General features: G+C 35.8%; 2 protein-coding genes across 3 annotated transcripts in view; one reads left to right on the forward strand and one right to left on the reverse strand.

The window, feature by feature from the left end:
• Positions 1 to 535: 535 nt before the first annotated feature.
• On the reverse strand, positions 536 to 21106 carry LOC107588834 (ankyrin repeat domain-containing protein 10-like). 2 transcript variants are annotated; one of them, XM_016277062.1, is made up of 7 exons: positions 20778 to 21106; positions 15617 to 15769; positions 13212 to 13303; positions 7832 to 7951; positions 2297 to 2532; positions 2103 to 2189; positions 536 to 1033 (listed from the first exon to the last, which is right to left on the reverse strand). In XM_016277062.1, the coding sequence occupies exons 1-7, from the start codon at positions 20973 to 20975 to the stop codon at positions 651 to 653; spliced, it is 1269 nt and encodes a 422-aa protein (XP_016132548.1). In that variant the 5' UTR covers positions 20976 to 21106; the 3' UTR covers positions 536 to 650. The 2 variants fall into 2 exon arrangements, with proteins under 2 accessions (XP_016132548.1, XP_016132549.1); XM_016277063.1 differs by lacking the exon at positions 7832 to 7951.
• Positions 21107 to 21612: 506 nt separating this feature from the next.
• Positions 21613 to 23532, forward strand: part of LOC107588857 (heat shock factor 2-binding protein-like) — a 7161-nt gene continuing 5241 nt past the window's right edge. The window contains exons 1-2 of the mRNA XM_016277096.1: positions 21613 to 21663; positions 22049 to 22196. Coding sequence (XP_016132582.1) covers positions 21613 to 21663; positions 22049 to 22196 — 199 coding nt within the window. The remainder of the gene's footprint in view (positions 21664 to 22048; positions 22197 to 23532) is intronic.

The raw sequence follows: 23532 nt of genomic DNA on the forward strand, positions 1-23532 counted from the left end.
CGCTTAAGTAGATGCAAGAAAAACTGAGAAACTTTTACTTTCAAAATCAATAGACATTAATACATCTTTAATACGAATCAACTATACTGTATAGGAGAACTGTCTTCAGGTGGCAATGAAAGGAGCTTCTTGATTTTGATTTTTTTATTAGAACACAGGGTACAAAGATGAAGGAGTGTTATACATCTTAAGCTTTCTTTTTTTTTTAAACACTGTTTTACAGTCAGCATGTCAGCTTTGCTTCTCAGGAAAAAACTCACAAGAATACAATCATACAAAAGACTCCTTTTTCAAAAAGCTAGTATTCATTGGCACAAAACTACAAACTCACAGTTGATTCACATAAAAATCAACTCCTTGTACAAATTAACATTCTAACATTGCATTAAAGGAGAAAAAGAAATGCACCCAGATAACTAGGCTGAGTTCAGACACGTATGTATAATAAAATAAAGTCATTAGCTCAGATACAAAATGCAATACAATTTTTTCCCTTTGGTAGAAAGATTGTCCACTTTAATCAAAAACAAATTTCCAAAATCCCAAAACAAAACATCCTGCGTTGAGGTGCAAGATAACCCCTCAGTTTAAGGCGGATAGTGCTGCCATCAATGTGACCACTTATCAAATGGACGGAACTCATTTTCACTTTAGGATCCATGGAACAGCTGCACAGCACTGAGAACCTCTTGGTCGTAGTGCTGCTCCACCTTCACGATCGTGCTGTGCTCCTGACAGCTGCTAGCATCTTCCAGGTCCTCTGCCGTATCTCCGAAGCCATGGTAGTGTCCATAGCGCAGATGCTCACCGGAGTCTGGCAGGAAGGCACCCCATGCAGGCCGGTGAGATACACAGCTGCTTGGGCTGCCATTGAGGTGCAGTGAGCCGCACATGTCCATTCTTGACTCAGCTGGGATGGTCTCAGCCCCACTGAAATGGGACTGATAGCACTGCCCATTTGTGGCGAAGCTGTTGACAGTGAAACTGTTCTGCTGCCCATGACCATTCCTCAAACCTGTGGCTATGGCTTCATCTGTCATTCAAAACAAGACATGCGTCAGAAAGTGATGAGCAAATGGTCTTGATTACACAAGAACTTGGGCCAGACCAGAGTAACAAAACATTTGTACCCAATACATTCTTGTCGATTGATAAACTGCATTTAATTTTCAGTATGAGAGCTATTTTGCTCATACTTCAAGTGTACAGTATATCATCTTGTTTTTAATTATCTATTATTGCATGTCAACACACAGAGTGTACTCTTCCAAATGGTCACAAGAGAGAGAGTTCAAACACCTAACTGCAAAAGTCAGCAATAAGAAAAAAGAAACCATATGGTTATGGTTTTTTAGAAACCATAACTACCATCAAATAACCTAAAAGACTCTTCAGTGTTTCAAATAAAAAAAGATTACACATGAAATCTTGAAATATCTTTAAAATAGTTTATATAAAAGTATAGAAGCACAATTACTTCGTAAAATATTAACAAATGCATTCATTCATTTGTAAATAGGACATCTTCATGAAATATCCTAAAATCAGTTAATGCTTTCATTGTGAAATATATTGCTGGAGGAATCAGAAAATATAACTATTACATACAAGCCAACTGTACTATATTAAGTTAACAGTAAGCTACTTTTACTAAACTGATTCAGAATAACCCTATACAGATTATATGGCAAAGGTTCATGGAAATAAAGCAAAGAAAACTAGCAACTCCTATACACGTATTTCTGTATCATTTTTTAGCTGGTGTGTCTTTGCAAGTACTGGAAAAGTCTGTTATTTAAGTCAAGTTTGTGCATACTTTGAAAATAATAGATTGCAGAAGTTTCAGCAGACTGAAAAAAATCCAATATAAATATACTAGCCAAATCATTTGCATTGACAGCTTGTTGATAAACCTGGGGAAACTTGTGGATAACTTGGCCCTCATAAATAAGCGTAAGAATTTGTCCATAGCCAGGGGCCAGGAACAGAAGTCATAGATGTGGGCTCCACCATTTTTTGGGTGGGAGAGGGGTTCCTCAAAGAAACACTGTCCTCATGATGTTCAAGGTCAATTGACATTGGTGGAGAAGGTCCAGTCCCACCTGATTGGTTTTCAGCAGTTGATTCCACACTCATACTCTCAAGCTCCTCTCCAATTTCATTGTTTGTCTTCACTGAAAAATTCATGCCTGAATGGAAAACAAGCAATATAGTCAGAAAAAATGTTTTTCCCTTGATTTAGTGTTGGTTTTGTGCACAAACACATGTGATTAAATGTACTACAAAACAGACTTACTCTCAGTTCTTGCTTTTTTCATTTGGTTTGGCTCTGTGCAATTAAGTAATCTTTTTCTATTGGCCATCCCATTCAGAAGACTGCGGCCCTGGATGTGCGAGTGGTCGGTCCCATTATGGGCAAATCCATTTGTCTGATTTAGCTGGTTATGTGCATTAGAGAGGAGCTGAGCGCAATCATGGAAGCCTTGAGCATGGGCCAGATCTGCTGCAGTCAAACCATTTGCATTCCTCAAGCTGCACAGTGGTTAAAAAAAACAAAAAAATAAGATTAGTCAGGTCTGGAATGATCTAATTAGCATTGTTATACTAATGTTAACTATGTTTTTTAAATTTCAAAGACTTTCCCTTTTATTCTATAAGCTAGTTTTAGGAAAGGCCCAAAAAGTTGATTTTTCACACACTGCAACAGGAAATAATAATGTTCTGAAAGGTTTTTTCTTCTTACAGATAGTTTTTGTGAACAAAATTAAACAATGATACAAGTTTATCACTATTTATCCAACATGATGCATTTCTGAAGAACTGTCATGTTAAAAGTACTGAAGGCAATGCAGTTGATCTCCATTTCAAGTGGTAGCTAAAACCAGAAATAGTTCATTAGGAAAAAAGTTCAGCGCATATTTATCTCCAAATGCAGTGTGTGCACTTAAATGAGAATTCAGACATGAACCAACATGCTAAATGGATAAAAGATATTTGGACCAGATGATTAGTCATATTACATTCTACATATAGTTTTAATGTCAAATGTTTGCCATTTTGTCAGATGGACATAAGATTATGTTTTGTCTGCGTGACACTGATATTCGAAGATACAGATTCAAAGATTCTAGCCTTTGAATAGTGCCTTAATAAGAATTATGATCCTATGGACTCCTTTTTGGTCCTGAACATGTTTTAATTAGCATTTGGAAAATCACCCCCAAATCTAACAAACTTCTGACCATTTCGGTCTTTTGTCTGTGCAATATAATGAGAAGTTGGTTCATTTATGAATTCGGTTTTACCTATCCCTCAATCTCTCCCTTTGCATTTATAAAATGGTTTTACATGGAAAAAAAGTCAAACATGAAAAGTAAATATACAATATAAAAATATAAAGACAAATTAAGCTTTTCAAAAAAAAAAAAAAAAAAAAAACTTTATATATATATATGATTGGCCTGCATTAACTCATTCCTTCCTAAACATCCCTATTCAATCTGATAAAATATTAAATGCTTCCAAGTATTTTTACTAAATATTTTAATCTTCTGGAAATATTCAATGAAAACATCTGACAATGCCAGACAATTCTTAAAGCAAGGAACTCACTGCACTGTAGTTAAGGAGTTGAGAATAACCATTTCTATGCCCTAAGTAGAGATGTCAAATGTACTGATACTTCAGTACCAAACTTGGTACACTAGGCTGACAGAAAGTCTTTTTCAAATGTTTCCATGTGGATATTTGTGCATGTTCACTCTAAAAAGCATTTATGTCTGATCTTCATTGGGTTACTTGTTTTAAAGCCATGTTTGTAAAATGAATGCTCAAAGGCCACGTGGATATATTATACATGTAGTATAATTGTAAATAATGGATTGGTTACAATTATAATACAGTTACGTCTGGTCCTTGAATCTGATTGGCTGAGGTCTTTCCATCTACTAGTGTCAGCATGGGAACAGTTTCACCATTCCTATCACTACTGCTTACACCATTTGTCCCAATGAGCATCATGGGAGGAGCAAATCCATTATAATTTTTACAAATACTACTGTTGTTGTGTGACAGAATGTAGTTTAAGAGCAGGCAAGAATGTAGGTGTGTGCGAGATTGACAAAAAAAAGAAAGATATTTATTGGGATATTTTCGATAGTGATAATTAAACGATATTTTGCAGAGTGTGCTTGTACCTTGTAGTGTTATCAGTGCGGATCCGTCTATGTCTAGATATATTAGGGTTCCGCTAATAGACGCGGCTTTCAAACACTCCTATGTGCTTCTTTTGAGCGCTCGGTGAAGAGCGTGAAGCGATGATCATTGTAGCCAATCACAGTCATATCAGTTGAGCACGTGAACACTATGGCCAATCAGCGGTAGGGCTGGGTATCGAGTTTGATACTTTTTAGGCATCGACCGAATTGCCTCGATACCATTGAGTATCGAAAAACATCTCATCGTTCGGTACCAAATTTCCATACCTAAGGTGTTAATCTCATTAATGTCCGTGGACCAATAAGCCTGCAGCACTAGCCGGTGTGTTCGACTAGAAGCGGCGCAGCGCAGATCGATATGTGTTTGACATCCGCGAGAGCAATTCAAAAGCGTACGGAGCAGTCTGCTCTCTATAGCTCTCGTGGTACTGTAATACACCGATCGGTCTACACAGTCAGTCCGTGTCAAGTCAAACACACCTACTAGTTTACACACCAGATTCGGGTGGGAAGCGTGCAATCGCTTTCTTATGCGAGGGGAGAGGATGGAAGGGGGGGCACAGCCCGCGAATCTCATCAGTAAAATTCACTTTATTAAAGGTTCACTTTTCATTCATGTTTTAGGCTTCTCCTTATTTTAATATCTTAGACATCCATCAATTAGTGATGAAAAAAATTGCCGCGTTGGTGGAATCAACACGAAACCGACGGTGTTTAGTGTCCCGGCATCCTTTTCAAGACCGAAACGGCAGTATAAAAGCACAACGTTTTGTTGATATCGTGAGTGCACACAAAAAAGTAGACACTTTGCAGTTCCGAATCATGTATTACTCTTTATGAGCAAAAATGACGCATAGGCTATTTAAAGTTGTTTCCACTGAAAAAAAAATGCAAGTGATCTCACTTTGCCCTTGGGCTCATTGGCTGCAGCTGCCATTTCAACACCCTGTTTTTTTTTAATGTCTTGCTTTTTGATTTATAATAAAATAAATATTACAACAAATTTTTGTACTTTATCGCACTGAATATAAAGTGCAAGAAGTCACAAAGTCACTTGTCATTTAAAAAAAAGAAATAAATAAGGCCAGACAACAGCCTATAATGCAGAATTATTTAAATACCTAGTTAAATACTAATTAAATAAGCATAAGAATTAAATAGTGCATTCAATATTTTGAAATGTTTAAACTGAATAATTTAACTACATCGTTTAAGGTTTATCCAACACAGACTTGTTGCTGCTGTAGTTTTGTTAGTCTGAATTTAGTCTCAATCACTTAATGCACAGCTCTATTTTGAGGTCGGCTGGTCAGATGATTCATTCCGTTGCCACTGTCAATCATAGCAATGACTCGCGGCATGATTTAACGGATTCGCTCGTGTAAATTTAACATTCGTGTTTGTCATTCCTGAAGCGGTATATGTGGACATTTGGTTTTCTTAGACAAACAAAACTTTTCTCCAAATTGTGAATGGATTATGTAGAGAAACCGAGCAAAGTGCGCTCCCTTAAGGCACAGTACAGTTAACCGGAAATGACTGAGCTGGCTTATCTAAAACCAGGAAGTAATCGTGCATATGGTCAATTGATTCCTCTTTCGCATATCCTTGCATCTGAATGAACACATACACACAAAATTATCTCCAAATAACTGTCTTGCCAAATATTCTCTAAACACAGTTGGCTATGTCTTAAGTGAAAGTAAACAGTGAAAGAAATCTCAAGTGCATCATTATATTGGATTCATGCATTTGGTCTTAAAGGGGCAGCAGCCTATAAATACCTGCTGTTCCATAAACGCCACCTGCTGTCAGAGAGTGACATCTGCGTCTCATTCGCAAAGCTCAAATCAAACCATTCTGTTTTTGCTTCAAATTTCGAAATTATACAATCTAAATAACATGTATTTAACATCTTTGTTTGGATCGTGATTAAAATGCAGTGGTTGCCTCTGATTTTAAATGGAAAAAGCACAGTCAAAGCCTTAGTTTGTTTATATGAAGAGATTTAATTTATTTGTATTATTTAATAATTTGAGTTGGGATTTGTTAAAAAAATTCAAGTTAGTTGTATTATATTTTGACAATTTCACAAAGAAATGTGCAGCATTTTGTTGGAGAAATAATAAAAGCACACCTTTTCATTTATAATTTGTCTTAAATCTCATTTTGTTAAAAAGAAAAATTGAGAAAATTGTATCGTGAATCGTATCGTATCGCATCGCGAGTTCAGTGAATCGTTACATCCCTATATGCTACTAGTTTTTGCTGTGGTATCAAAGAAGTATTCTGTTATTTAAATAATAAAGAACCACATTTTTTTTGCTCATCTGCAAAATGATCCGATCTGTTACTCAAAATCTGATATGATAATGCAATATGATCCGAGCCGTGGGTTTTGTAATCCGTTGCACCCCTACTCTCTTCAAAGCAATCACTGAAGTTTTTAATCATGCTGATTTGTCCACAGTGAAGTTCAGCCAGTGTCTTTTCTTTTTTTTATTCTGGCTACTTTAATTTTGGGCTACCAAAATCGGAAGAATGTCTGCCCGAAAGGCTACCAGCGATTTTGAAATTTTGCTAGCCCTGTATTTCATATCTTGAAAATATAACAAAGCAAAAAATACATACAGGAATATTTTTTTCTTTCATAACTTGAATTATAGTGGCATTCTAACTGCATTTTAATAGGCTTCATCACGCAGCGAATGCTTCTGGACTCTCAAGACACGTTTTTGTTTTTTTTGCAAAATGAGTGACATACTTGATAATGTCAGCTTGCATATCATTAAAACAACAATTACAATATCACAGACAATAAATATCGCACAAGAATGTTGTTTTTAATCTTTATACAAATAAACTGCATATTAAAAGAGCAAATTTTCAAATACGAACTTCACTGTTTTCTGATATGTGAGCACCAGGTCGCCAATAGTATTATAGTAGTATTTAATAATAGTATTTGGTATTTCTGTGTGTTCGTGATGGTGATTTCAGTGCAGGTTACATTGTTACACAATTAGATGACGACATTTGTGCCTACAGTTGAATCACAGCAGATTATTACATTAATCCAAAATGTAGAATTTGTTCAAATTTAACACTGCATGCTTTCTACAAGTTGTCACGTTATGCCTTTAAAATACATTACAAAAAAAAAATTTAAACTAGATGCATTTAATCGCAAACACAAACTGATGACATACTCCATGCTAAATCCAATGGTTAAACTCTCAGCACATAGAATGAAGTTCTTAATAAAGATGGTATTATAGCACGATAAGACACATTGCTACAATTAATTGTCTGGCATTGAAAATAAAGAGGTCCTACACGGTTTGCTCTAGGAAGCATTTAACTTTTTAATAAATGTTTTACTTTGTATTCCTACCACAGTTTACTACTTTTGCAAGTGTACTCTTATTCAAGTTGATTATTCTAGGATCAGCGTTTATTATTGAGCCTCCCCTTATTCTTGTTAGTTGAGAACAAATAAGTAAACAAATCTTGCAGGATAAGTAACAAGACAGTGCTGACTAGGCAAAGCATGCAGGTCTAAATGCTATCATGACTGTTCTCCTAGAATCAAAACCAATCACCACAAGAAATACCTCGACAGATTGCCAGTGTGTAGATACTGAAGGAAGCGATAGTGTGAACACTCAATGTAAGGGTGTTCGCTGAAGAACGTGTGGCAGCAGTTTTTGGAATGCTTCCCCCCCTTTTCTGGGCTTTACTTGAGAAAATCAAGTCATGTTCAAATTCAACCGCTGCAAAACATTGAGATGTGTAGGGATTTTCCTTCTCTGTAATGGTTCACAATGGATCTTCAATATAATTTTTTATAAACATGCTACTTTAATCAGAAAGGTCACAGATGATTTCAAACAAATGATCAAGAACACATCTAAGATGCATAAAAACAAGCAGACATTCATCAATCTTATCTATATAAAGTTTTGACACATCCTTGCTTTTAAAGTATCCTGTGTTCTGCAGGGGCCTATTCCCTGAACAGCTTTCTTAAAGACAGATTATCTGCAGATCTAACTAAAAATAAGTTCCACTTCCTAAAAACACTAGCATTTTCTGACAGTTAAGAGCTCATTAAAAAGATGGGCACAAACAATTAAAAAAGCCACGGCCTATATATTAAAGTCAGATGGGACACAACTAAGGCTGTCAAATATTAAAATAATCAGTTTTTAAAACAATACGTTTTAAGGAATTCAGTTCATCTTTCTGGCTTACTGAACTTTCAAAATTGTATCACACGTTGCAGTGAGTGTTCAGAAGGTTTACTTATAAACCATTTGCCAAAAAACATTTCATACTAAAACGGTTTTAGTAATGAAACTTGCAACAGCATTTTTAAATTTTTTTAGCCTATTCCAACCAATCTTTATAAGTCAATCAGAACAGAATGAAACCATTTTAGTATCAACTTGGGAAAATGTAGTTATTCTTTGCTAATTAGTTTAATGGTGTTTAAATTTGATCACTTGAGACTTGTTTAATACATTGACAGCCCTAGCGTAGTGAGAACACATTTTGATATAACCGCTTGAAAACGGTTTTGTTTGGTGAAACGTGTCTTTGACTTTAGCTGCTGTTAAAACATCACTTTCAGCAAAGTGAAGCACTGCTGTAATGCTACATATTGAGAGTATGGACATGACTACGGGGGGAAAAATATATAGTCTAACAAGCTTTATTGATGGTTATAATTACAATTTCCACAATATAGGTCTCATTTAGTGTTTCTATTGAGAGTCTAGTTAGTTTTGAGGAACTGGGTCATTTAAATAATATAATCAAACAAAGAAATCAATGTCAGTCTGAATGTTGTATTTGACAGACAAATTGGCAGATAAATCATTAACTGCCTGCCTTTGGTATATTAACAAATGTGTCTACAATCTGACATATATTTGAAGAATGCTTGATTTGATGTTTTTCAGAAAACATGAATGAACATACAGATGTTTTGGAGAAAACACTTAAGATGAATAATCTGTAACTCAGCTTTACAAGTTCATGACATGTTAATTTAAATGATTGTACTTACAAAAAGCAGTGCTTCAATTTTGCCACAAACTACATTTTAACTTTCATTTTATGTTTGGCCTTTATGAGAAAACTTTCCAACGTGTGGCAAACCATTTTCACACCAACTTGTCATGTATATCTAACCCTGATCCAACTAAATTTAAGAAAAGAGAATCACCATAACACTCAGTCTGGTCTAGAGATACTTCAAACACTGCGAACATGTTTGTACTTGATGTTTGAGAAAATGATTTCAATATAAACTATATACAAATTAGAGACCTTTTCACAACAGAGAGATATTTTCCTGTTTATTACTAATGTTTACCAGATGGTTAATGCAAGTTGGTGATCTTTCTGTGGCATCTGCTAGTTTATGCTGACTGATGTGGCTATGAACAGTATTACAGTTTGGGTGTGGCATTACCGGATTAAAAGAAAACTGTAAGACTTATTTGGCTGGTGCTAGTTGATGATAAAAGAAACTCAATTAACTTTCTGTTTTCAGCTAATTTGAAAACAGAATGGTCATTCCATGTCAAATCAACTAAATTTCACCAAGTTCCCCGGCTCAAACTTTTTATTTTGGTAATATTTTTAAGAATAAAGACAAACATAAATAGTAATGAAAAGCAAAATATGAAATGGTGTGGATGTACATTTACTCAGCAATCCACAATTTTGCAGAGGGGGTCAAAATGACAAATTTGAAGCCAAATTACAGGGGGTAAAAATGACAACATTGATGGTACTGGTAAACTGGTAGGTGTTGATTGCTGTTGATTTGCACGCCTATAATTTAGTAGACGTATTTTACTTTTAGATTTTGGTTCGAAAACTTTTTTTTTGGTACGTTACTTTTTAAGGGCCTAAAATTCTTTTCCCAAAGTTTTCATGCATGTAATTCAAGAAGTGTTAAAAACATCTCAATAGGTTCAGATTTTTACATTTATTTTGGAATCTTCATATTCAAGGCCCTATATGGCTCAATCCCATAGATATGGGGAATGTGGCTCCATGTCCAAATTGTTGAATTTTACCCATTTTCAAGCGTCGAAATCCAAATGTGGGTCATTTTGCATTCAGTTGTTACTTATTGTATTTAAAGGGGAATGTCTGAAGAATAAATACATGCATATAAAATGTAGCTTGTTTAAAATCTAGTTGTTGTAGCTTGAATAAAATATTTTTACCCACCACTAAATTGGCTCTAAATCTCAGGTGAAAATTGTCATTCTGCCCCCTCTCTACCAAACAGTGGATTCACTCAAATACACTACCATGACATTTAATATTTTGGCTTTCTTCTTCATTTACGTATTTCTTTCAGCAGTAAAAAATTATCAATATTCTTTTTCCTCTTTTCAAGGACCTTTGTTGAGTTGACACGGAATGACCCAAAAGGCATTTATTCAAGACAATCTAATAAACAATATATGTCATTAAACACACAAAAACACAAGGCAACATGCTTTTAAGGTTACATACAAAACTACTTCAAACAAATGCACAATTACTCAACCATCCACCCATCTTGGTACTCACATGAGTACCAGCATTCTCCAAAAAATAATTTATTTATTTTTTAAATAGCAAAGACCTGTATTTACTTCAAAAAATGTCTCATACATTTACTTGATTTAAAGCTAAATATAATTGAATTTCTAAGAGCTCTTTAGTAATCCAGCACAGCAAATTGGGGGATCTTGCATCTCAACATACTGGCTAGTCAAGACAAGAGTGATTTCATTTAACAGAAGGAAACAAATTAAATTAATGGATGCAGGGCTTAAAAATAAGGACTGCTTGATCGCCCTGGGCCAGCACGAAAGACACTCAGGACAGGTGACTGATAACTGCTGGGTCGTCACAAAATGTTATCATTTGCACTTGTTTTTAAGCCTTGCCCATTTTTAACATTCAAGCGATTTTAAACCATTTTAGCACAAGAACACACTGAATGATGTACTCATGCACAGTTTTCTGCACACACCCTGGGCACAGAGACAGAGATGCGACCATGTAAACACCAATTTGTGTTTTGCATCTTCTTGCACTTAAACACACAAATACATACAAAATTATGTCAAAACACCCATCTTGGGAACGATATCATTATATTGAATCTGTACCTAACCTGCAGCTGTCTGTGTCAATAATGTTAATCAAACAAAAGACAAAAAGAAAATCACTCACTGCTCTTGACTAAATGGCTTTTGTAGCTTTAACAAGGATTAATCTATATTTAATTTATAAAGTGAAGACTATGCAATGATTTTACATTTGATTATTAAATTTCTCTAGCTGAATACTATTGTTGGACCTACCTAAAAAACTTTATTATAAAGCACTGTTTATTCAGTTTATACTTTTGTATCTATTTGTGCTAATTTGTTTATTTATTCCAGTTTTATTATTCAGTGTTCACATGTCTTTAATAATGTTTTAACTTAATATCACCTAGGCTGGTAGTTTTTGCTGTGGTATTGAAATGGGAATCTAGAATTGTGAAATTAAACTGGTATCTAAAATGTTAGTGTCACAATAAGATGATTTACTAGCATACAAGGTTACACGGCTCAAAAACAATGAAAACAATAACTTTTTCTCTTTTTTTTTGTGGCAGGGCAAGCAAAAATTTTAACCACAGAGTGACCAGGCCAGTAGAAATAAAGTCTTTAACGTTGAGCCCTGGGATGTTTTATTTCTCATATAGAATATTTTCAAATTGCAATTCATGTTCCATGCCAAATTTTTTTAGAGACCTCAGATCTGCTGGGGGGAGGGGGGGGGGGGGGAAATGTGCATTTGTTTTGTTTGAATTTCATCTTAACCTCATATGGAATCACTAAACACAAAATTCACCTTTAAGCTAAATGACAACAGGTTTAGATAAACACGTTCATTAGATGAAAAAAAACTCCACTAAAAGAGGTCTGCTAGCCTACACAGAGCAGGACATTTAAAGTGATAGTTCACCTAAAAATAAAAATGTCACACTCTTTACATTTGAATAAAGTTTATATGTGAATAAAAGCATACATTTACGTCTTTGTTTACTAAATCTGTATCGGTTTATATGTGAATAAAAGCCTAAATTAAACCTCACCATTCAAATGGATTACGTCTTTTTGATTCGTCAAAGACTACACAATCAAAACTTTTAAATGGATGGACAAAAATGCTAAAAGAATATAAACATCTTAATATCCATATCTTCATTTGTACTTCAAAGATGAACAGAAGTCTAAAACTTTGGAACGACTTAAGGATGGAGTATCACTTTAACAGAGTAAATTAAATTTAAGTAATTGTACACTACAATTTGCAGTTGTTATTAGAAGAACTGAAATGTGTTTTGAAACTTTTTTATTTTTTTTACATTTATTCTGCAAGTACTAAAATTATTATTAGTATAGTGCCTGTGCTACAGGGGTGACAGAACTACCAACTGTATGTAAAATAATTCTTGCATTAATATTTTCATTTACATTCTTCAGAGCGTGGCATAAAGTCAAATGACCTTTCAGGACTAATGTTCCTGTGGCTCAGTGGTAGAGCATTGCATTAGCAGCACAAAGATCGTGGGTTCAATTCCAAGGGAACACACATACTGATAAAAAATGTATAGTCTGAATGCACTGTAAATCACTTTGGATAAAAGCGTCTGCTAAATGCATAAATTTAATTTAAATTAACAACACATTTTCCAAGGACTTAAAGCTATTTTGAGCCACAATAGATTTGAATGTAAACTATGCATCAAGGCTTTCTAGTTGCATTCCATTGGGTTTCATGAGATTGTCAGTCAAAATGAAGGCTTTATGGCAGAGCTTTTTTATTTGTGGAGATTCTCTTTCACACTGTGATGTCACAAAGTCACATAATAATGCATTTTGAAAAAATAACTAAAACAACAAAAACAGTAAGACAGTGACTTACTCCGGTTTGGCTCCCTGGATCAACAAGACATTAATGCACTTCATGTTACCGGCCCGTGCTGCTTTGTGAATGGGTGCTTCACCCACATAATCCTGAAACCATAAAGAAAAATGCACATTTTAATAGGCCTTCACAACATCACTAACAGTTCTTCACACTAAAAATGCTGACAACATTCTAGACATCAATTCTTTAATTTATCAAAATTTTTAACAACCATCAGCATGTGCGAATTTATAAAAGCTATGTCTGCATCTCTAGTTCGTATCAATCTGAAGGAAGTAATCTAAAAAAAACACTCCTTGTGTGAGTCATAATGAAGACTTTGAACTCTTCACCCTAACACAACAGCTCCCCCTAAAGGGTGTAAACCTAAGCACAAAATAACCCAGATAATACCACAAAAAGTAGGTCAAAGCACACAATTACTGCAGAGGCAGTAATACAACAGAGATACCTCTCATTCACTTCCTCTCAAACCGAAGCAATAATACAGAATGCACTTGCTTGTTAGCATTATTCCCCTTAGTGTCTGTGCATGTTTGTGTTTGAGTGAACATATTTGATGTTGGCCATTTTTAATCAACAAAAATTCAAGTAATTGCAAGTCAAGCAACCTGATTAGGGATGCCTGACTGATTGGCTGCTTACTGAAATGGGCCGATGAGAATAATGACTTTCTACAGAGTACTCTCAACTTGGCTGATCACATTTTGTTGATGTACAACACCTAACCCTACACTTTAAGACTTCAGAATCACTTTCAGCAAAAAGTTTGGAGAAATAATGAAAAAAAAAGTGTTAAAAATTTAGCTTGGGAAACATGGACAAAGGGTGTAAGACAACAGACCTAAGCCAACAGTTAATAAAAGGCACATTCTGATGGGTTTGGGAACGATTGCTTTGATGGCAATGGCATCTTTTTTGGCATGTTTTTAGAAAATTACTCCAGTTTCTCAAAGTGAAGAGTAAAACTGTACAAAGCATTATAAGAGTTAGTTTCGGTCCTCAAGTACAACTGGTCAAGCAAGAGAACTGAGATTTAGCCCAACAGTATTAGGACTTTTCATTCTGTCACTTCAATTGTCTTCATCTGTTATTAAGGGTAAATATCCTCCTGTGCCCTTTGGGCTAAATCACAGACTACAGTGCTCAACCCTTGAGGACAGACGTCACCGTTCAAAGATCTGTCCATCACAGACAGGATCATCCCTGGCAATAGGATCAGTTAGGCAGAGATTTGTGCACCAGGACATCGGAGAGAGAATAGAGAATTGAAGGAAGTGGAAGCAGGGATAATAAGTTAGGGCAAATGATAAGACTTTGAGTCACTTCCTGAAAGATAAATTGCATTAAAGGGCTCATAGATTAATTACCTGACTCAAGAAGAAGAAAGTAACATATGCCATGCCATGGTGAAATAAAAGGCCTTTAATGCTGAACATTTCAACTCATTATTGAGGGACTGTGCTCTTGCAAAAAATCAGTCACAAGGCTGTTATCACCCCTATAAATAATACATTCTCAACTAAATTACCTTATAAAGCCTACTGTATCATATTTGATGCACAGACCTATAATTAACCAACATGATCAAAACTTTGCTGAAAAAACCTGTTGCACATAATCTACTACATGATGTGTCATCTGATTGATAGTTTATTCTCTTTTTTGCAAGTAGAAGGCCTGTTAGTATAATTGTACAAACGTCTACCTTCAGGTTGTGATTCATATGTCTTTCTGCTGTGAAATCATTACAGATTTTAATAAAGTACACTTTTTTTATATTGTTATTAATATTTCAAGATGAACACTAACTAGACTGAAACAACGTTTTTTTCCATAGATATTTTTTGATTATGTTTATCCATCAGGCTCTTGAGGAGTTTTTGTCATTCTGTCAATCATCATTGTATTGCACTGCATTATATGCTTTGAAACTACAGAGCTTTGATCATAAAACTAAGCATTTAATATATTAAGACATATTGGAGATACAGAGTGTCAACTGATATTTATATTATTTTATGCTAGTAGTCTGCTATACTGTTATCAAGATCTCACTGATTTGCATTACAAGCATTCAAAATGTAATAAATGATTAGTATCTGCAGCAAATTGCATATTTTTGCTCAGTTTGGGCCTCTGAATAAATCTGAGCTGTTTTTTCTCCACATTTTCTCTACCTCATATTATGTGCCATAAAAGCCTGATATGACTAATATGATACTTATCAAAAAACACATGAAAACTGTTGTTGATTTTTTTCTAAAGGTTCAGTAAACTGTTCCATTTAAGAAATTCAATTGTTCTGATTATTAATTCATGTTAGGTTTTAGAAGGTCAATTAAGTCATAAGACATCACAAGTCATATAACATTATCAAGTTCTGTATGTGGACCCACCTGTCTGTTTATTTCAGCCCCTGTGTGTAAGAGCCACAGCAGGCATTCTGGATGTCCTCCAAATGCAGCAATGTGAGCCGGAGTCTGGGCAAACCGTGTGGTCAATGAATTCACTTCACATCCCACCTGCACCAGCCTCATAACACACTCCAGCTGTTTTATGACAAAGAGAAAAATGAAATCAACAAACTAGTGACATGATTTCCAACAGTGCCTGGTTTCTCCCCCTATGAAAGTGTGAAATCATGTTCATCAAAACACACAACCATCAATTATTCCAGAACAACTTAGGTGATAAGGAGTAAGTACTTCAGCTCAAGCTGTGGTTTACAGCAGCAGACTTCACACACAATGGTGAAATCGAATAGTTTGAGACAGACTACCAATCTCTCTGACTTGCTATTTGAGACTCATGTTCCCCGCTCTACTGTCAGGGACCAGCAGCTGTGCTGCATTTTCAGTATGAAACACCATGGGGTAATTCTTTACCCTGTTCTCTGACTCCGTTTTCTCTCTGACATTAAACAGACTCTAGGAAAATGCACCAATTCTCTGAAACACTTTCAAATTCTACCACCTTTGTTTGTAGGGCTGGACAAAAAAAATTTGATTTTTCGATTAATCGTTTTTTTAAATGACGTCAATTCGATATCGATTCTCAAAAGCCGCGAATCGATCTTTTCCGGTATTTATTTCAGCACACATTTAAAGGTGCTGTATGTAAGTTTTTGACTCTACTAAAGCATAAAAATACCATAATATGTTTGCAGATATTTAAGAAACATGCTAAGTTAACATACTTGTTTATCTGAAAAACAATGCTACAGTCAGTTATAGGGATGTAACGATTAACTGCGAGCCGGTTGGAAATCGATTCAAATATGTGATGATTCAAATCGGTTGAGATGCTAAACAAATCGCGATTCATTTAGGTGTAGGAGTTTATATGAACGCATGTCTGAGGGGAACTTACTGTCTTTAGAAAAGTTTAGATGGTATTTTTTCTTTTCATCTTGCCTCTGTATAATGCATATTAAAGTTCATAAGTGCATCTCTGCTTTGTTTACAGCGGAAACCAAGGAAACGCTTTAAGCGCCACCTGCTGGCAGAGAGTGAATCTGCGTCTCATTCAGCTCTGCTTTCATGCAGATATTTTTATGTATAGTTTCACAAAACTGAAGTCATACCATTCTGTTTTTGCTTCAAATTTCGAAATTATACAATCTAATTTAGATTTTAAAAAATCCTCATGTGGCATGTATGTAGCATCTTTGTTTGGATAAAGATTATTATTATGTTTAATGATTATTAAACATAATTATATCATTGTTTGGAAATGATTGCCTCTAATTTTAAATGGAAAGAGCACAGACAAAGCCTTATTTTGTTTATATGAAGATATTTATTTTATTTGTGTTATTTATTTGATTTGGGCTTGTTTTAAAATGTTAATTTAGTTTTGTTATTTACATTATATTTAAATTTTTTTATCTAGCAGACACTTTTATCCAAAGCGACTTACAAATGAGGACAATAGAAGCAATCAAAATCAACAAAAGAGCAATAATATACAAGTGCTGTATTAGTATATTATTATAGTGTTATATTTCAATTTAACAAAGAAACATGCAGCATTTTGTCCAAGCAATAATAAAAGGACACATCTATTTATAATTTGTCTTAAACCTCATTTTGTAAAAAAAAAATTGTGAATAGAATCTAATCGTGAAATCAAAATCGTGAATCGAATCGTGAGCTGAGTGAATCGTTACATCCCTAGTCAGTTATTTTCCTTTGAAAATGTGCGTTCCGGGCCGGAATGTCGGTCTCTGTTTTGGTTTGTGAAACGCCCCCACAGCCAGTTACCCAATTGTATTTCGGGTCCCCCGGGTTGCTAGTTGGCGAAAACACAGCATATTTCATTTCATTCATCGTCAAGTGTGCTCGTTCCTGTTGGTGTCGTCAATCTGGCTACCTGCATGTGCATCAAGTCTAAGGAGGGGCCGGTGAAAAAAAACCCTCTTTAATATTTTGAATTTGGACTGCAATAACTAGTTCAACCACTCGGTGTCAATACTACATACAGCACCTTTAAAACAAGATCGGATTAATGTGAATCTTATCATTAGTCTTCTCCACTAGATGTCACCCTTATTTACCTTGCGCGATGTTACAACAGAAAGCCTGTCATTCATTCAGCGCTTATAATGGCCATACGCGTGATTCGCAATGCTCAGGTGAAATGCTATAGAAATACTATACATCTGCTGAAGCATTTGATATCACGCATAAGGCGCCATGATTTCCGCAATGAATGAATGGAATGATAATAGGTGAGCACCAGCCAATGAAATTGCCGTTTGCGCATTAGTTCCGCCTACTACAGGAAAACCCGGCAGTTCTTAAAAGCTGAAGATCTGCCGTCTCACCATACAACTCTCAACTGACACCTTGGCAACTGAATCGCCATTGACTAGTATATTTTTTTGTTTACTCGCCAGACTGAAATACTATACTATACTATATAACAAAGTATATTGTTTACATGTATCACATCAATTCTGCATGTTATGTAAGATTCTCGCTCGCTCTTTGCGCATGTGAGAGAAAGCGACGGCGAGTCGTGCGCCTTCACACTAGAGTTTACGTTACGCCAAATACACAAACACAGGTGCGCTGCGCATCCATTGAGATGAACTGAGAAATATCAGATCGCTTGACGGAGAGTGAAACTCTGAAGCGCTCAGTCAGTGTTCTGTGAGTGAAAATATATCTGTGCTAATCATATACTCAGCATCCAACTCACACACTGGCGAGTAAAATCTGAGAATGTATTAGCCCTTGGGCTAATATTAGACATCATTTAGTCGCATATGTGAGTGATTCACTCGCAATGTAGAGGGTTGCTATATGATGATATGAACACGAATGTCATCTCCAGCTGCTCTGAGAGTCACTTCATTAGCATTTACCGTTTAATTTGAGAAAACTACCATCATATCACATACACAGCAGCTGCAAGTTCTTCACGGCAACCCGTCAAAATAAACGTTTAGTTTAACCTTAAGAAACTCAGAATATATGACTATTTAGCAGTCTTAAGACTCAATGCTACTACTGCTAATAAATATTAATAAATCTTTATTTTTAAAGGAATAAATCACATCTGTTTTCTTTTTAATTTAAACAGTAAACCTCTGTTGTGCAGCACTTTGTTTGCCAAAAAATAAAAGGGTTTAATTTTCATTTGATTAAGAAAAATTAAGAACATTTTATAGAGCCCTATTATTGTTTAAAAAAGGACCCTATACTAAAAAAATTGGTTTAAAATACAGGCATGTGGTTCTTAATTTCTTTTTATTAATTCACCATTTGTAAACTGATGTTTACTGTTCATTTTTTAGAAATATCAATAGCATTTGTATTAAAACTATATTCACTGAATGTTTTTTTTTTTTTAAACGAGAATCGAATCGAATCGAGAGCTTGCGAATCTAAATCGAATCGGGACATCTGAATCGATACCCAGCCCTATTTGTTTGGCTGTTTGAAATTGCTTCATGGCCAAAACATTTCTGTAAAATGAGCGCAATCAGCAGATGTTAGGAACAGAAACACGATGCGCTCGTTGAATGTGTGTACTCATGGTTGCATTTTTACCAGATTATAAAATGCGTAAAGGAGTCAAAAAGTGACAGGAATGAAGTGTAGTGAAATGCAGAATGGTCAAGACAATGAAACATACTAATAAAACATAGAAATGTACTAAAGCTGAGCAATTTGAACCAATGACAAATGTGTTCAAGTGTGGAAAACATGCCACATTTCACAGGAGCCGTTCTTTGCTCAGAGAGTTTCTCTGGAAACTTCCATTAGAAATAATGCTAAAAATAGTTACAAGCCACTGAAGCGTTTCCATTTTTCCATAATGAATGCCGGCATTGAGACATAATGAGGTAATGTGTTTGAAATAACATCAATAGTAATTGTTCACACAAGACACAAAAAATTACATTTTCATCATTGAATGGGCACAGAAGTACAAACTTTCTAACTTCAACAAAACTGTCAATAATCTTGTGTTAAATAAAATTACACAAACATGACCATCAAATGTGTATAACTGAACAAGAAGCATGACATGCTGTCAACAGTATGTCAAACCACTCTGCAGTAAAAGTTGCTGATAAACTCATTGAGGTTTACATTCATTTCTAAACTAGAATTTAAACGATCTAATGAAACTTTAGGCACAATATCAAGCATTTGTATAAAGGTCTTAGCTTATGTAACTTTCACAATTAACTTATACCTTTCAAAACCGTTTTTTTTTTTTAGTGTTTTTGTCTGCCTTTTTTCCGGAAAGACGTTTTATCAATCACAATCTGTATGTTTTAAACAATCTATTGAACACGATGTACTTCAGTCCCCCAAAGTCTCGTTTTCATTCCTGTCAAATGTTAAATATGGTGCTACCCTGACTAACAGACAGCAATGCAACACCACCAAAAGTTTTAGATTGTAAATATCTTGGTTTTGGCGCGAGGTGTTTTATTGGTCTTCGGCCAGCCAATGAATGAACCGCTGCGTGCTGGCGCCTGATGTTGCTGCTTCGCTGGCTGCGGTCCATGCAACTTGATTTTTTCCAAGTAATGTGATCCAGAAACCAAGCAGCAATCAGGAAAGTCCATACTCGGCTTAATTCCTTTTATCCAACTTAACTTCCGAGGTTTATCCGTTACTACATACACGTTAAACAATCAAGAATGGATAAGGTAGACGACATGTGTGCCACTGACGCTGTAGTCTGCTCATCTCAGACAGAAATCATAATGCTTTCAGTTCAAACATGTATTAAGTGATTAATCTCTGCTCTTACCCAGCATGCGAGTTTGCACGCAGCCGCTGAGAATGATATGACCTGTTTTCTGCCGATGGCCTTATCGTCTAGGGCTCTAGGCGAAATGGCAACCCATTTCCTATCGATGGGATATTTGAGTTTTCTTTGCTTGTGTACACGCTGTAAGTTCAGTTCTTGATGACAGCACGCCTAACTAATGGTGTTACGCGCTCGTTATGGGCACATACACGCCTCTATCTCCGGAAGAGCAAGAACTGGGGAATAAAGCATACATCTATGCAAATAATGTACTTCTATTACCTTCCCGAAGTGTGATGCCCAGTGAATAGGGGTCCAGCCGTAAAACGAGTCCTCGGCAGCCAGGTCCGCCTGGTTAGAGGAGCGCTGGAGCAGAGAGCACAGCGCGCCGACGTCTCCATCCCTGCACGCGCGATGAAGCGGGTAACGCAGGCTCAGCACCTCGTCGTTGGAGAAACCGGGCTCCAGTCCTACAGACATGGTCCAACAGTTCTGCTGCGTCGCGGAAAACACAAATGATTTGGCTTATGAACGCCCCAGGGTGAGCAAGGCGTTGCGTGCTCAGATAACACCAACCACAAACACAAAGAAGGCAGCGAGACTGAACACTGAGAGAGCGCTCACTCGCTCGAAAGTGTAACTTGAGTGGCTATTTGGAAATCCCGGACTGGACCACTTCTGGAGCTCTGGAGCAGGTTTAGCCTAGGGAACAGTATGGCGTACGGAAAATGGATTTTCACCAGACGGGATCAGGAACTCTACAGAACTATCAGAGGCCAGTCCATGTTTTAAATCACATATGACTTAATGTACTTAAAAATATTCAAGTCATCTATCTATCTATCTATCTATCTATGCTTTTACCCAGTAGAATTCTTGTCGAATTCATTTCAGAACGAATTCTGGATATGAACAGAATGTTAAGTCTGTTAAGAAGCTTTATCTTTTATTTTTGCTTTTTAAAAATGGTATTATTGTCTTGTTGATTTGGGGGATGGGTGACAAGTAGATGACTTGTTATGCGCTGAACAGTAGAGGGCGCTAAAGACGTCGTTTATAAACATTGCAATAGGTCACAGGCCGTTCGTAAAACGTTATCATATTTGCACTTTTCGAAATGAAAACAAGCAATACAGCTAATGTTTCGTCTGTGTCATCTGCAGGAGAGGTAACTTTGCTATTTTCGCGGAGCTCAAGTTTGTTGTTGAGAAGCTGAAGTTGGTGAAAGAGTTTGTGCAAGTGTTTAGCAAGCTAATTAGCTAATTAATTATTTGTTTGATATTTATTTACTCCTGTAAACATAAAGAGACTTTCCAGATAGATGTTGTCGTCACAAAAGTATTTTAATCGCTTTCCAAGACCAACTCAGCTATAAAGTATTATCAAAACGATCGCAAGCGCCAGAATTACCACAAGATGTCACTGTTCAACTGTTAACGCACGTTCAATAATACAAAATTCATTTCAGGAGAAGTTTGGTACTCTTCTTGTGGTCATACCGACACTGTAACGTTTGTTTAACAGTAAACAAAAACGGTCCTGTGTGTTTAAAGGATGTAGGATCAGACTGCTTTGTTCGAGTCAGAAAGCGAGACTTGGAGAAACTGGAGGCAGAAGTCAGGACACTACGAGAGCTTATGCCAAAAGTAATCAATAGTGACTATATTGATACTATCCATAAAGGACGGTCTCTGGACGCATGTAAGTAAAAACTCTTTCAGTAGCAGTGGTCAGTTATGATACACATGTATAGTAAATTAACATATGCAATGGACGTTGTTCCAACAGGGTTGAGCTAAATTCAGAATTGAAGCTTTAATTCTTAAGTTGGAATGTGAATTAAATTGGCCACACCTCACAAGAAGGTGAATTTGAATGACAAGAAAATAAATTTACTGAATTGAAATTCGAAAGAAACCAACCCAGGTAATGGATCCTAAAAAAATAAAGCCTTCTTCCACTCTGGTTCACAAAAGCTACTTATACATATGTCACTTACACTATATAAACAGTGCTTTAAGCCAACATTCAAAATTTTTCTTGGCAAACTTTATCTAGTACAAATTACACCTATATGAATTTCTTTGAATTTCATTCATTTCTGCTACCTTATGTTTAAATCCAGGTTTTTTTTAATTAAGCATCACGTTTCCTAGATCAGTTCAAATTTACATTTAGTCATTTAGCAGACGCTTTTATCCAAAGCGACTTACAAATGAGGACAATGGAAGCAATCAAAATCAACAAAAGAGCAATGATACGCAAGTGTTATGACAAGTCTCAGTTAGCCTAATGCAGTACAAGTAGCAAGGTTTTTTTAAATGATATAATAAATAAAAAGAAAACAGATAGAATAGAAAAAGAATAGAACAAGCTAGAGTTAGAGGCCTTTTTTCCCTTTTTTTTCTTTTTGTTAATTGTATAATAAATAAAAAGAAAGCAAATAGCCTAGAAAGAATACAAAAAGAATAGAGATGCAGTGTTAGTTGTTTTTTTAAGAAAACAAGCAGTTAGTAAATTAATAGAGTGCAAGTCTAAAAGGGGCAAGTTTTTTTTAAAGAATAGAATTAGAATAGAGAATTCTAGAGTTAGAGGGTCAAATAAAGATGGAAGAGATGTGTTTTTAGCCTATTCTTGAAGATGGCTAAGGACTCAGCTGCTCGGATTGAGTAGGCCAGGTAATTCCACCAGGAGGGAACATTTAATTTAAAAGTCAGTGAAAGTGATTTTGTGCATCCTTGGGATGGCACAATAAAGCGATGTTCACTTGCAGAACGCAAGCTTCTAGAGGGCACACAAGTCTAAAGTAATGAATTTAGCTACAGGGGTGCAGAGCCAGTGGTGGTTTTGTAGGCAAACATTAATGCCTTGAATTTTATGCGAGCAGCTATTGATAGCCAGTGCAAATTGATAAACAGAGGTGTGACATGCATTCTTTTCGGCTCATTAAAATTAATCTTGCTTCTGTGTTCTGGATTAATTGTAAATGTTTGATAGAACTGGCTGGAAGACCTGCCAAGAGAGCATTGCAATAGTC

The sequence above is a fragment of the Sinocyclocheilus grahami genome, unplaced genomic scaffold, assembly GCF_001515645.1.
Source record: "Sinocyclocheilus grahami isolate Dianchi unplaced genomic scaffold, SAMN03320097.WGS_v1.1 scaffold108.1, whole genome shotgun sequence".
Classification (NCBI taxonomy): Eukaryota; Metazoa; Chordata; class Actinopteri; order Cypriniformes; family Cyprinidae; genus Sinocyclocheilus; species Sinocyclocheilus grahami.

What these genes read in the sequence shown, in the direction of transcription:
- LOC107588834 (XM_016277062.1), bottom strand. Translation starts at nt 20,975, where the DNA reads ATGTCTGTAGGACTGGAGCCCGGTTTCTCCAACGACGAGGTGCTGAGC. An exon ending in ATCCAGGGAGCCAAACCGGA is followed by an intron (nt 7,952 to 13,211) that starts GTAAGTCACTGT and finishes TCTCAAGTAAAG; the next exon opens with CCCAGAAAAGGGGGGGAAGC. An exon ending in AACTGCTGAAAACCAATCAG is followed by an intron (nt 1,034 to 2,102) that starts GTGGGACTGGAC and finishes TTTGAATGACAG; the next exon opens with ATGAAGCCATAGCCACAGGT.